General features: G+C 37.3%; 1 protein-coding gene, 1 long non-coding RNA gene and 1 other non-coding gene across 3 annotated transcripts in view; 2 read left to right on the forward strand and 1 right to left on the reverse strand.

Moving 5' to 3' along the window:
• The first annotated feature begins 825 nt into the window (after window positions 1-825).
• Window positions 826-3871, forward strand: LOC122904545. Its single transcript, XR_006384223.1, has 4 exons — window positions 826-946; window positions 3172-3284; window positions 3517-3581; window positions 3758-3871. It is a non-coding gene; the product is annotated as an uncharacterized LOC122904545 (long non-coding RNA).
• LOC122905794 lies at window positions 3354-3442 on the forward strand. The gene has a single exon (XR_006384467.1). It is a non-coding gene; the product is annotated as a small nucleolar RNA SNORD87 (small nucleolar RNA).
• Window positions 3872-5779: 1908 nt separating the features above from the next.
• Window positions 5780-14807, reverse strand: part of MCMDC2 (minichromosome maintenance domain containing 2) — a 30898-nt gene continuing 21870 nt past the window's right edge. Inside the window, exons 13-14 of the mRNA XM_044244473.1 lie at window positions 11256-11365; window positions 5780-5946 (exon numbers count right to left, since the gene is read on the reverse strand). Coding sequence (XP_044100408.1) covers window positions 5780-5946; window positions 11256-11365 — 277 coding nt within the window. The remainder of the gene's footprint in view (window positions 5947-11255; window positions 11366-14807) is intronic.

The raw sequence follows: 14807 nt of genomic DNA on the forward strand, positions 1-14807 counted from the left end.
ACAGGGAAACTGCTTGAGATTCTCTCTCTCCCTCTCCATCTGCCCCTTTTCCCCCAACTCTTCCTCACTCTCAAATAACTAATTAAAATAAATTTTAATTTATTAAAATTCCCTCTCCGTCTCTTTGCCCCTCCCCCTCCTCTAAAAATAAGAGTACATAGTATACGATTGCATTTAAACAAATTATAGAAAAATGCGAACTGATGTATAGTGAAAGAAAGTCATGGTTGTTTGGGGATGGTTTTGCAGGAGGGGTTTGGAGGGCATGAAAGAGACATTATAAAGAAGCATGAGAAAATGTTTGGGGGTGATAAATATATTATCTTTCTTTGCTGTTGTTGTTAAAGATTTTATTTATTTATTTCCAGGGAGAAAATGAAAGAGAGATCTTACTCTAAATTGGGATGTCCAATACCACCAGTTTTTTACGCACCGAACTAGGTGTGAGAGTAGGAGACTAAGCAAATATATTGTACTAGGAATGGGAGACCCTTCCTTTTTGGAATATTTTCCGCTCTCTTCGGCCCATTATGAACTGGTTGATTAAACATTTGCATGCTCAGTGAAATCGCTCTACGTGAAGTCCTCGTGAGCCCTGAAAGCCTCTACGGAGTTCCAAAAGTCCCCCCAGTATGAACTTACATTGTGGCACTTCACCGCAGGCGGAGATGCCAGACCTCTCGGCTCTGCCACACGTCTGGCCAGATGCTGGGGCCGCAAAACCAACCACCCGTCCCAGCTCTCAGGGCGAACGCCCCCGCAGACCCCCCCCCACGCAGGGGCGTGGCCAACACCGGAAGAGGCGGGGGCCGGAGGACCGAAGGGTCGGCGGAAGAAGCTGCGTTTTCTTTTCCGCGCGGCCACCGAAGGATGAGGGTGTGTGAGGTCCCGTCGGGCAAGCGGGCCGGGTGGCAGCGTCCGAGGGCCAGTCGCAGGGCTCTTCGAGGTGGGAGTCCTCGCGGTTTTAGTTCCTCCTGTTCCTTCCGTGAACCTGATTGCGTGCCGGAAGCCATGCTTACCTCAGGCCTTCTGACCTTTGGTGCCCGCGCCCAGGGCTTCCGACCCTTGCCGGTTCTCAGCAGAATGGTTGGCCCGGGAGGCAAACCCCCCCTCCCCCCCCCCTGCTAAGTGGACGCGGCTGGAGCTTGCTTCCCAGTCGTTGGCTCTGTCGCATTTTTTGAGTAACCACACGCGACTCTTAACCTGACCCTTCTCTTTTAGTAACCCTGGCTTCAACTGTTCTAACCTCAAGAATTAATAAGGCGTCTCCTCAGATTCAGGTCGTTCCGAGGTGGGTGGAGGGTACGGCGGGTAGGTTTAGTGTCCCTCCCGGCCCTTCTCCGGAGCCCTTTTGTATCTCCTGCAAAGCCTTGTGTGCGGCCTAGACGGTTTTAAGGTCCGCTAAACGGGCTGCGTATTTACCCCTAGTAAGGGAGCATTTTGTAAAATCGGGAAGGGATTAGCTCCAGGAAGTTAGGACAACCTTTATTTAACTATACTTTGTGATTGGCATTTAAAATTGTTAACAGTTTAGGAACCGTTCTGGTAGGGATTTAGTACAGTTAAGTAGTCGCATTTGTGAGTCTTCCTTTCTAGATAGGCCAGAGGCGTGGTATTGAAGTTGGAGAACAACACGTACTGTATAGATCCCCGCCCTCGCCCCACAGGCCATAAATGCGTGCTCCACCCTTAGATGTTTGCGTTTGTATAGAGATGTGTATTTCTGGACCTAAGAGGGAAGAAACAAGGTCAGCCGCTAGGAGACTGGAAAAATACTGCCTATTAAAAAACAAGTTATTAATGAATACTTCATCGACGAGACTTGGTAAAATCCTGTGGTTTTGTTGTTCCCTCTCCAAATACGTTGCTGACAACAAGGCAACTGTGATGGCTGCAAAATCGTTTATATTTGGTATCAGTCATTATTTTGAGGCCTAAGAGGCTTGAATCCAATTTTTATTGATAAATATTGGGATTTTTAAAATTTTTTCAGTCTAATGTTTGGTTAAAATATTGATAATGTAGGTAATTCCTGAAGCATAATAAATACAGAGGGTATCAAACCATTAATGTGATTTTACCAATACAGTAGCATCTCATTTCTTTCCCGTCCCATTCTCCTGCCTTCCATCCTGAGACGCCTGTTACCTGGGCTTTTTGTCGCTCTCCGCTTTTTGAGCTGAGTGGGACAGATAGTTTAATTCCAGATATGTTAAACATTCTTAGACGCTACACAGATGGGATTATGCATGTAGTTGTCAGTAGTTTTCATGAATCTCATTACACTGAAATTTTCCAGTTGGAATTATTCATAACTAATAGTTTGTGTTCCTGATATTGATTATGTGAAATTATTTCCAGACTTGAAAATGATAAATTGTTTTGCAAGGTCCAGCATTTGGTGTGTCTTCATAAATCATTTCCAGTAGCTGTCTGGTTCAGTGATTTATCCTCCTGGGGTGTTGTGGGATATGATCTGTGGTCCTGGCCATTCCCTTTGCACTGCCTAAGTGTGCTTTCAGGCAACCTGGGACTTAATTCCACAAGACTGTCCAATAATGATGCCAACATAATGTATCTGCTGTAAAACTATATTAGATTTGCCACTGTGATGCTTTGGTTGGAGGTCTGCACATTTGTTTTTATATATCTAACCTTTAACCTGATTCATATCTCATCCTTGTCAAGCTCTGAGACAGAAAAGCAATGGCCAGGTACTCATTAGGACCATCATGTCTTAAAATCGATACTACCACAGTAAAGAACCATCCTATGTATCCACCATTTTTCCTGTTCATGCTAATAAACCCATTTCCAGCTTGGAAAGATCATTTATAGAATTATTAGGACCCAAACAGTCAAAAATACTAAAATGCTCAAATCATTATAGAGATTTTAAATTTGGGGTTTATCTGTTTTGACTATCAAAAAAAGAATTAAACAAACTACTTTGCTCATTAGAGGTGTGTTAAACAACAGAAAATTTTTCCAGTATATGGAAAAATAATGTTTTTATTAAGAAGTTAGTTGGGAGTCAGGAAGGTTGCAAATATTACTGCATTTATGGTTCCTGATAAGAAGGAAAAAATCTTATTGGACCATTTTTACATATTAGATGCCAAACAAACAGATGCAAGTACAAATGAGAACTCAAAATACTTTAATTTCCAGGTGCAGCAGAGCCTATGAGGTGAAGATGAATGAAGGTCATCCTGATGATTTCCAGAAACTGCTCACAGGATGGCTGTGATAAAACCACTAGGAGCACAACTGCATGTAATGAGGTACCAAATTTAGTGTTAATTGTGTGCTTTTTTATGTTTAATACATTTTTGACGTAGGTTTAAATTATAACTGGCACAATGATGACTTAAATTACTTTTTGCCGTTTACCCAGCTGAGGGTTTCTTTGAAGAAATAATTTTAAGACTGAGATGCCAGTAACCTATATTGTTTAGGTGAATTACACAAGTATAATGCAATTTTTAATTAAAATGGGTGAACTGTTCTTTTCAGCATATAGGTAGCTGCAGATGAATATTCAAGTCCAAAACTGTCATGGTCAAAATTCATTGCCTCAGGTAAGTAATTATGATTTGTCAAGTAATCACAGCTATTAATAATTCAAAAGTATCTGAAACTCCAGTGGGCTAGCGCCATTTCCTGTTAAAATTGCCTGTGTATGTCAGAAGTATGGTTTCTTTTTGATTCTTGACTATGGAATGATTTTCACTGTTGGTTTCTGATTTTTTTCTAGAGGCATGCAGTTGGAAGGAAAAATGAAGAGTTGGTCAAGAAGACATGAAACAGATAATAAAATTAATATTTTATTTAAAATTGATCACCTTACAATAAATGATGTAGAAAAATACATCTTTTGAATACTTGTAACTGCTGGTCAATAATGCCTGTTACGTTTTAAATATCTCTAAACCACTCCATTTTCATAATCACTAGTCAGACTTGTTTTTAACATTCTTTAAGGATACTGTGCTATTGTCAATAACTAGCTCATTTGTGGATGATTCCCTTTGAGAAGGCAGTCACCCAGGGAGACATTCTAGTACCTCCAGTTCTCCTGCCCTTTCTTGCCTTAGGGGATTTCAGCAAACTAGATAACCATAAGGTTTACCCCCAGAACCTGCTATTATACCTAAAAAACAAGTATTTTGGAATCGCCTTATGACCTATGGAATTTGTTTACAATTTAAATCTTATTCTTTGTTTTTACTTTTGAATAAAAAAGTAACCCTGGGGTACCTAGGTAGTGCAGTTAGTTGGGCATCTGACTCTTGGTTTCATCTCAGGTTGTGAGATAAAACCCAGAGTCAGGCTCTGCACTGAGCATGGAGTATGCTTAGGCGCTCCTCTCCCTCTGCTCCCCCTCCCTCATTCTCGCTCATTAGTAAATCTTATTAATACAAATTTTTTCTTTAAAAATTGCTCTGAAAAAAAAAATTCTGATCCATTACTAGAACAAATAATGTTATATTACGGAAAACACTGATTGGACAACTGTCCAGTCTATCCAGTACTTGAGGATTTACAAGAATTCTAAAACTAGGGGCTGCCTGGGTGGCTCAGTCGGTTAAGTGTCTGCCTTTGGCTCCGATAATGATTTCAGGGTCCTGAGACTGAGTCCCACATTGGGCTCTCTGCTAAGTGGGGAGTCTGCTTCTCCCTTTCACGCCCCTTTTATGCTTGTTCTCAAATAAGTAAAAAGAAGTTTCCAAAAAAAATTCTAAAACAATTCCTAACTGGAGGTTTAGGTAAATCTTGCTTTTCCCCTCTTGAGTCCCACAGTATATAATGACCTGCCTTTATCCAAGTTAACAGTTTCATTATAGCAAGTCAAACAGTACAAAACCTGTATAGCAACAAAAACGCCACAAAATAAGGTCTTAACTAGAATTACAGAACTTCAATATGTAAATTGTTTTTGAAAACTAACTTTGCTTTCTAAACAGGAGTATCTGTGACTAGTGTATATTCACTATTTTTCAATGATTTTTCAAAGGTCCATAGAGAAACCTCTCCCATCTTTATAGTTAAAAAGCTCCATGAGGTACCAGTTTCTAAAGAATCAGCATGGTAGTATCTGGGTGAAAATTTGGCAATTTTGTAATACCTTTTCCTTTCAGTAAGATTTATTTTACATATATTTTTAAAATTTTATAATTTCTCTTAAGCTTTGAAATATGAAAAGGATTTGGGGATTTTACAAGTGAAGCATATTTTCTTGGTCTTACTCTCCCCAGCCCACCCTTGCCCCACCTTTCAAAGTAGATCTTTTCCCTCCAAAAACAAAGGGTTTGCAGATTGGTTTCTTTGCCTTTTGGTACCTTTCCTGTAACCAATTGGGTTTAAAGAGCCAATTTTTGCCCTTTGATTTGATTTAAATTACTTTTTCATTTAACCTGGCTTAAAAAAATGGGGAATATCCAAGCTTTCCCTTATTCCATAATGATATAATGGACATGACAGTATGAAATCTTAAATTGCTGTTGTCCAGTTCACGGGTACATGACAAATGGTTTAAAAGGACTTGTAGGTAAATATTTTCATTCAAAGTGTTGTTGCCATCTTGTGACAAATAGAGGGAATTACATAAAAGTGATTTTTTTACATTGCTTGGTTTATAAGTTTTTCATATTGAGACCATATTTCATACATTTAGGATAGCGTTCTAATGTATTATTATACATAATATTACCTGAAGCATTACTTCAAAATCACACTTTTCTACTGTTTAAATATGAAGAAAATACCCTCAGAATGGCTATTCATCGCTAGTGAAAAGAGCTGTCCCAGGTCCATATGTGGTAATAAACTGTTGGAGCTGCTCTTGGCACTGAGTCAGATAGATGTCCCTTTGCTCTAAATACTCTTCATTATACAATTCAAATGGAAATACTGCATTTGGAGCAACACAAAATACAGTGGCCCCTAAGAAGGAAAAAAATGTTAATGAGAAGTCCTTCAAATGCTAAATTTGAAATCATGTTTTTCAACAAAATAGTATGTTTTAAAATTAAGTTCTGACCTATTTAATAGAATATTTCAATAATCATTTAAAGTTGACCTGTTTTTGAGACTCATGAGATAGTTTCAGTACATGCACAAACTTAACAGTGCCAAGAAGAAATAACGTTGATTACATTTTAAAGTTCAGAAACTGCAGAAATTTGTTATCTGTTGACGTAGTCATTACAGTTTTGAACCTGAGTAGTGATGTGAGGAGGTGGAAGTAGGGAGAGAAGGTATTAGAAGGTATGGAAACACTTTGATAAAGGTTAAATGGATGATTGAGGATAAAGACATCATTGTATGTTTTTCAGTTATTTAAAACCATTGCCATAAAGGCAGACATTAGCCTATGGAATAGAATATAAAGGCTGAAAATAACCCCTCAAATATATGGTTAGGTGATTTTTTATAAGGGTACCAAGACCAATGGGGAAAGGACAGTTTCCAACAAATGGTACTGGGAAAACAATATCCACATAAAAAAGAATGAAGTTGGTCCCTTACCTTATAGCAGACTAAAACACAAGAACTAAAAAACAAAAAATTGGGGAAATGCTTCTTGATATTGGATTTGGCAGTGATTTCCTGAATACAACATTACAAGCACAGGAAACCAGAAGAAACTGGTAAATTAGACTACTTCAAAATAAAAAAACTTGTGCATCAAACATTATAATCAACAGAGTGAAAAGGCAACCCATGGAATGGGAGAAAATACTTGGGAATCCTATCTAATAAGAAGAAAACTACCCAATTCAGAAATGGGCAAAAGAGAAACCGACATTCTTCCAAAAAAGATATACAAGTAGCAAATAGGCAACATGAAAAGATGGTCAACATCACTTTAGGAAGATGCTGAGATAATGCCTCACACCCATAAGGATGGCCACTACAAAAAAAACAAATGTTAAGTTTGTGAAAAAAAGCAAATGAAATGTTCGCAAAGTCCTTGTGTACCGATGGTGGGAATGTAAAATGTCCAACCCTATGGAATAACAGTATGGTGTTTTATCCAAAAAATTACTGTATGATCCAGTGATTTCATTTATGGGTATATACCCAAAAGAATTGAAACCAAGGTCTCAAAGAGGTAAGTGTATACTCATGTTAATAGCATTATTCAGAATAGCCAAAGGTAAAAGCAATCTAAGGTCCATTTTTGAATGAATGGATAAAGAAAATGTGTGTGTGTGTATACATACATACATATACACATACACTAGAATATTTGATCTTGAACAAGAGATTCTAATGCATGCTACAACAAACCTTGAGGACATTATACTAAGTGAAGTAAGTGGGACAAAATAGGACAAACACATGATTTCACTTATATGAGGTACATAGAGAAGTCAGATTTATAAAAATAGAAAGAATGGTGGTTGCCAGGGCCTCGGGGAGGGGGAGATTGGGGAGTTACTGTTTATTGAGTACAGAGTTTCAGTTAGGGTAAATGAAAAGGTTATAGAGAAGGATGGTGTCAGCAGTATGAATGTACTTAACACCACTGAATTGTATACTTAAAAATGGTTAAGATAGTAAATGTTAGATATTTTTAACCACAATTTAAAAGAAAAAAATAACTGGCTGTTACTGTAGGAAATAAGCTCTTAAATTCTGTTTCGTTGTTGATTCATTGAATGAACAGTGAACAGTCACACTGTGACTGGCCAGATGTAGAGTGGGTAGTCAAGCAGAGTGCGCCACTTTTCCTAGAGTCCCTTGTCATCAATTAACAATTCTATAGCCTCAGACTTCTGTGACTGCTCCCTTTACTACTTCCTTTATATAACCTGCATCTTTGCTGTCCCTTGAGACACTGCTTTCTTCCCCGAGGCTGTCTCAGATGAAGCTGCTTTTTCTCAAAACACCTCATACCTTACTATCACAAGGCAGAGACAGTGCCCAACTTGCTGCCCCTTTGTAGCAAGACCAGACCATTCTCAACCCTGCTTTTCTCTGAATAAAAATCGTTCTTCTAATGTCTAGTGCCACCTGGCTTTACTACCCTTTCTCTTCCATGGTAAAGTCATCAATCAGTTCTCAGCACAAGGCTCATAATCTCCTCTTTTCCCTAATGCTTACCTTTCCATGATCTCCATGTGAATTACTCCTTTAACTTCAGACCTTCCAGTCTTGACCTTTTCCCTTCTACCTCCACTATGCATAGGAAGGTCACAGGAAACTGATCACCAAAAACTTACTTCAAAACCATTAGTTCAGATGTCCCCCTTCCCTGAACTACCTTTTATACTTCAAGCTTCCAGGTTTTTTATCTCCAAGGCCTCTAATCAGCTTTCTTCAATTCACTCCTCTTATTTACTTATTTATTTAAAAAAAATTTTTTTAAATATTTTATTTATTTATTTATCAGAGAGAGATAGCACAAGCAGGCAGAGTGGCAGGCAGAGGCAGAGAGAGAGAAGCAGGCTCCCCGCAGAGCAAGGAGCCCATTGCAGGACTCAATCTCAGGACCCTGGGATCATGTCCTGAGCTGAAGGCAGTACCTTAGCCAACTGAGCCACCTAGGTGTCCCTCACTTCCTTCTTTTAAAGGAAGAATCTCTGCCAAGCCAGTCCCCCAACTCATTGCCCCTCTACAACACTCTGTCACACTCAAATATTAAAACCTCAACTCTGCACTAGCACGTTTGCTTTATGCTTGCACTTGGCCGGCTAGGCAGAAAATCACCTAATTGGCATTTCCTGGTTTCACTTTAAATGAACCACAGAAACCTCGGCTGGATGGGAACTTGCACTGCCAGAAAACCCTGCTGGGTTTGTCTAGCACAACTGTCCCCCACAACATGACTATTATATTCCATTCTTCTCTCAAACATTTTGTTTTAGCTGATGACCTTGTGTAGAGTATATGACCAAATCTACAAATCTACAGAACTAATTCTGTATCCATTTGTCTTCCCTCCTATAAAATGAACTGTCTTTTCTATTAGAGGCCAATTCTTTCACATGTGCTGTGGATCCCATCCTCTCCTACCTTTTTAAGGATTTTACTCCTTTGATCTTCCCCCAGTTCTGTAGTGTCATTTGTTTACTCCCTATTTATTGCACATCATAAGATCTATTTATTCTTTTTTTTTTTAAGATTTTTTTTTTGTTTGTTTGACAGAGATCACAAGCAGGCAGAGAGGCAGGCAGAGAGAGAGAGAGGGTGGGGGGAAAGCAGGCTCCTTATTGAGCAGAGATCCAGATGTGAGGCTTGATCCTCAGGTCATGAGATCATGACCTGAGCTGAAGGCAAAGGCTTTAGCCCACTGAGCCACCCAGGTGCCCCAGATCTATTTATTCTTAAAAAACAAAAAACAAAAAACTAGGGCACCTGGGTGGCTTAGTCGTTAAGTGTCTGCCTTTGATTCAGGTCATGATCCTGGGGTCCTGGGACTGAGTCCCACATCGGGGGTTCCTGCTTAGCAGGGAGTCTGCTTCTCCTTCTCCCTTTGCTGCTCTCTCTCTCCCTCTCTCTGTCAAATAAATAAATAAATAGATAGATTAAAAAAATCTTAAAAAAGAAATTATCCTTTCTTGGACCGCACATCCTTCTCTGGATAATACCCTATTTTTCTTCCTCATCTTTAGAGTCAAACATCTCAAAGTTGTCTGTGTGTATCCCACCCAAATCCCACTCCACTGAAGTAGCTCTGATCACAGACACTTTACCCCCTAGATTGCCAAATCTAATCTTCTATAACTACACGTGATTTTCTTTCTACATTTTAGCTGCTACTTCTTAGTGTCCTTTGTTAGTTCCTCCTAACTCAACCCCATTTCTAAATATTGAAATTCTCCGAGGGCAGTCCTTGGAGTTCTTAGTATAATCTCTTTCTAGGTGATTTCAAGTGATTTCATCCATTCCATGGCTACGAGTGCCATCTCTGGGCTGATGGTTCCCAAATTAAATTTCTAAATTAGAATTCTCATCTAAACTCCAGATTCTTGTATGTCTACTGGTACCTATGTAGGATGCCTCAAACTTGTATCTATCATTTGGTTTTTCTCCCTAGCCTTCTTCTCCTTTTTTCCTAGGCTTGGTAAATGGCGCCATGATTCACTCAGTTGCTCAAGGCAGAGGCTTGGGAGATTTCCTTAATTCTTCCCTCTACCCTCTGTCCCAGCTTCTAAATCTAGTTCATGAGCACAATCTATTAGTTTCTGTATCCAAAAAACATTTTTATGTCATTCCTCTTACTTAGGGTTGGTTGGGAACCAATATTTTACTCTCTTAGTACATAAAATTAATTCAGGATGATAATTAACTTTTTATGGAGATCACAGACCTATAAGATATACTTCATAAAACTTACTATTCACTTCTCTAAGCAAAAAAGTATAAAGCACATACACATAAAAATTTTTATAGAATTTAGAGATTCACAAGCCCCTAGAACTCTCTATGTATTCATGAATTTCAGGTTAAGAATGCTTGATTTAGATAATTACAGAACAAAGTTCTAGTGTTCTAAGGAATCTCTGCAAAAAGTTATTACCATATAAACTGAATTTAAGGCAAATTTAAGCACTGAACGTACATACACAGAAAATCCAATGTTAATACATACTTTAATTCCTAAGGTTGGAACCAAAGTTTGGTTTCAAGGATGGTTATATTTTATCAAAATTAATGTATCATCCAATTCAACAAAAACCTTGTGAGAGTAACTCTCTTTACTCTTACCCTAAGAGCCCTTTAATTTTTTATTAGCAAAAACATAATAAGCTCAAATTAATTTCAAATAATTAAATGCTATAGTCACAGGATTAATAATTAAATTATTAAATTAATAATTAAATAATTAAATGCTATAGTCACAGCTAGCAATTCAGAAAGGTGGTGATGCCAGATGATCACATTTTCTTTAGCTATGTGCCTAACTCCATTGAGGGGGACTGCTTGACAAATGTTACATGCTATTTTAAAAGGAAGATGAATTTTAAATCACCTCCTGTGTTGTATTAAGTACATGTTTTTATAGAATTCTAAATGCATTGCAAAAGTTCAAATATCCAAGCAATCATACACAATAAGCAACTTAACAGGTGATACTACCTATAAACAATTAGTAACTGTTCAAATTCAAACAGGCCTTATCGGATAAAAATTTATTATTCTTTAAAATAATATTTAAAATATATATAACATTTTACTTTAACAGACTAAGAATATTTAAATATAATTATTTATAGTGACCATTAACAAATTTAATAGATTACCATATTTCAGTGTGAGAGATGTTTCAAATAATAAGGCTGCAATCAGTGCATCTTCTTTAAGCACTTTACTCCTTAAGTTCAGTCGAGCATGGGCTTCAGCTAAGGAAACTCTGAAAAAGAAAATAGAGGCTAATCAAAATATGTTGGTATTATAAAGATAATATATATTTTGGCAGGAACAAATCAAGACATATGTGTACATAAGCCATACTTTAAAGATTAGCTTATTTTTACTTTAAAAAAATTTAGTTTCTTTTCAAAGCACGTTTTTCCTACTAAGTTCAATAGACTATTCCAGAAAAAGCAAATATCCTGACTTGTTATCAAAGACTTGTTTTCTATCCTGACTTCTCTTCATTTTTATTATTCTACACCCTCTTCCCCAAGTTCTGTTCAGATAAATACACAGTTGGGAAAATTAACCTAACTTAATATCTCTTATAGATATCTTTCGTGTTTTCTTCCAGTTCTTCATCTATTTAAAGTCCTCATAGAATCTTGAAATTTTAGTTTTGGAAGAGACCTCAAAGTTAGGACTCATATTAGATAATTCAATTTTTCTCTACAATATCCCAGGCTACTTATTGTCCAGTCTCTTCTAAACTTTTCTTCCAGTCCTTTATCTTCTATTTTTAAATTAACCTGTGATTACCTAAAAAATTTCCCTCAAGCTCTCATTAGGTACATGTAATGTATCTGAATGATCGTTGAGCTTGGAAATCAGAAAACATGGGCTAAGTCTTTAGAATTTTCTAGCTGTGTGACTTCATATATATCATTTACTTTCTGGAATTTTTTTTTTAAGATTTTATTTATTCATTTGGCAGATATCACAAGTAGGCAGAAAGGCAGGCAGAGAGAGAGGAAGGGAAGCAGGCTCTCTGTTGCACAGAGAGCCCGATGCGGGGCTTGATCCCAGGACCCCGGGATCATGACCTGAGCCAAAGGCAGAGGCTTTAACCCACTGAGCCACCCAGGCGCCCCACTTTCTGGAATTTTTTTGAAGCTCAGGTATAAAATGGGAACAATAATAATTCACAGTTATTATAATTTCAAATAAAGCACTTGAAAATTTTGGGACTCACCCACAAAGATTATATAAATTAAAGCTGAAATTGGTTTCACTGAAACTTCTATCCATTGGTCCCTAGTTTTATTTTCTGCGATTATAAAACAAACCTAATACTTCTTAAATATGACAGCTCTTCAAATATTCAAAGACAACTTTCCTATTTGCCCTATGTTTTCTTTTCTCTAAGATAAAATATTCCTAGCTCTTTTACTGTGTTATAAGACGTAATTTTCACTATTCTGGCTACTTTCCTCATGACCAGATTTGACTAATATTCTTTTTCAGTATAGTACTACAGGTGTGATTTAACCAGCAATGCAGAGGTGAGGCAGAACTAGCATTTTTTTTTACTTTAGATACTATATTCTATTACACAACCTGAATTCAAAATATTATTAACAGCCATATTACATTGTTTACCCATATTAAACATAAAAAGAATGAAATCTCAAGTCTTTTTCATATTAAGACATCAACTAAGGGGCGCCTGGGTGGCTCGGTGGATTAAGCCTCTTCCTTTAGCTCAGGTCATGATCTCAGGGTCCTGGAATCGAGCCCCGCATCGGATTCTCTGCTCAGCAGGGAGCCTGTTCCCCCCCACCCCAACTCTGCCTGCCCCTCTGCCTAGTTGTGATCTCTGTCAAATAAAGTTAAAAAAAAAAAAAAAGACATCAACCTTTTCTTATCCATTCATACTTGGTTAGACCAAGATCATCATTTGAGTCTATGGAGATCTCTCCAGAGTTGTTTATTTTCAAATCTATCATGTTCCTGATGTCCTCACCTAAGCTCCTCCTAAAAATGTTGACCACAACAGAATATGTATAACACCCTTCAGGGAAAGAGAAGAGAGTACTATTCAGCTCTACTCCAGAAAAGCAAGGATGGTGTTATTAGGTACCTGTTTAAAGAAGCAGGAGAAAAATTTAAAGTTTATGACTCTTCTGAGTTCATTTACTTTGCTATTTCATAAACCCCATCTCCACCTCTAGTGTTTATTTCTACAATGGGAAGAAGTGGAGTTATTACATTGAATTTAACTCTGCTTTATTTTTGTACCAATATAGTCAAATGTAAAACTGAGGCTATATGAGTTTAAAGAAATATTTTTTTGCTACAGAGGAAAAAAATGAGACAATAGGATTTTCAAGATTTTGAGTATTTAAGTACTGATGTGAGTATTTTATTTTCTTATTTAAAAAAATTTTTTTTGGTGGTGGCTGAGTAGCTCAGATGCTTAGGCTATGCCTTTGGCTCAGGTCATAATCTTTAGGTCCTGCGATCAAGCCCCATGTCAGGCTCCCACCCAGCTCAGCAGAGAGCCTGTTTCTCCCTCTCTCTCTTTCTGTCCCCCTGCTTGTGCTCCCTCTGTCTCTCAAGTGAATAAATAAAATCTTTTAAAAAGGAACCCCTTTAAATTAATTAATTAATTAAAGTAAAAATAATATTTTTAGGTAAGCTCCATGCCCAATGTGGGGCTTGAACTCATGACCCCAAGATCAAGAGTTGCATCGTTCACCAACTAAGCCAGCAAGGCACCTCTGATTTGAGTATTTTAAATATTCCTTCAGAAAATGGCAAACATTACAAAATTCCATTCACCATTTTAAAACAAGACAGCTGATGTCTACCTTCTTTTATTTTCAGGAATTTTTTCAGCTCTATGAAGATAAATATACAGCTAGGAAAGTTAATTAAACATATTTATCTCTTGTAGACCTATATCTGACATTTCCTGCCAGTCCTTCACTTATTTTATATTGCAGTTATAACAAGATATTTATTTATTTATTTAATGGATTATTCTACTCCTGGTCCTACTTCATGATTTGTTTGAAATTACACATTAATTTATAGCAAATGACATAATGGTTTATCAAAAGGGGACCGTTTAAATTATGGTACAGCCACACTGGAACACAGTACAGAATAATGTAATTCCTTATGTTCTGATAGTACTATAATACAATATGTAAATCATTCATGATTCCATTTGGGCAAAAGGAAAATATCTATCTCTGTACTCAAACAGATCTATATGAATACAGAGATAGATATTTACATATCTATTCATATAGATAGATATTTAGATTTAGATTTTTCTCAACTTATAATGGATTTACATCCTAATAAATCCACTGTAACCTGAAAATATCATAAGTCAAAAATGCATTTAATACACCTAGCCTACCAAACATTGCTTACCCTAGACATTCTGAAAACATTTACATTAGCCTACAGTTGGGTAAAATCATCTAAACAAAGCCAATTTTATAACGAAATGTTGACTATCTCACATAATTTACTGAATAGTGCACTGAAAGTGAACCACAGAGTGGCTGTAAGGATATAGAATGGTTGTCTGTGTACCATTTGTTTACCCTTTTAATCTCATAGCTGACTAAGAACTGCAGCCCAACTGTTGCTGCCCAGTAGGAGAGAGTATCCTACTGCCTATTGCTAGCTGGGAAAAAGGAAGA

Source organism: Neovison vison, chromosome 4 (assembly GCF_020171115.1).
Source record: "Neovison vison isolate M4711 chromosome 4, ASM_NN_V1, whole genome shotgun sequence".
In the NCBI taxonomy this organism is placed as follows: Eukaryota; Metazoa; Chordata; class Mammalia; order Carnivora; family Mustelidae; genus Neogale; species Neogale vison.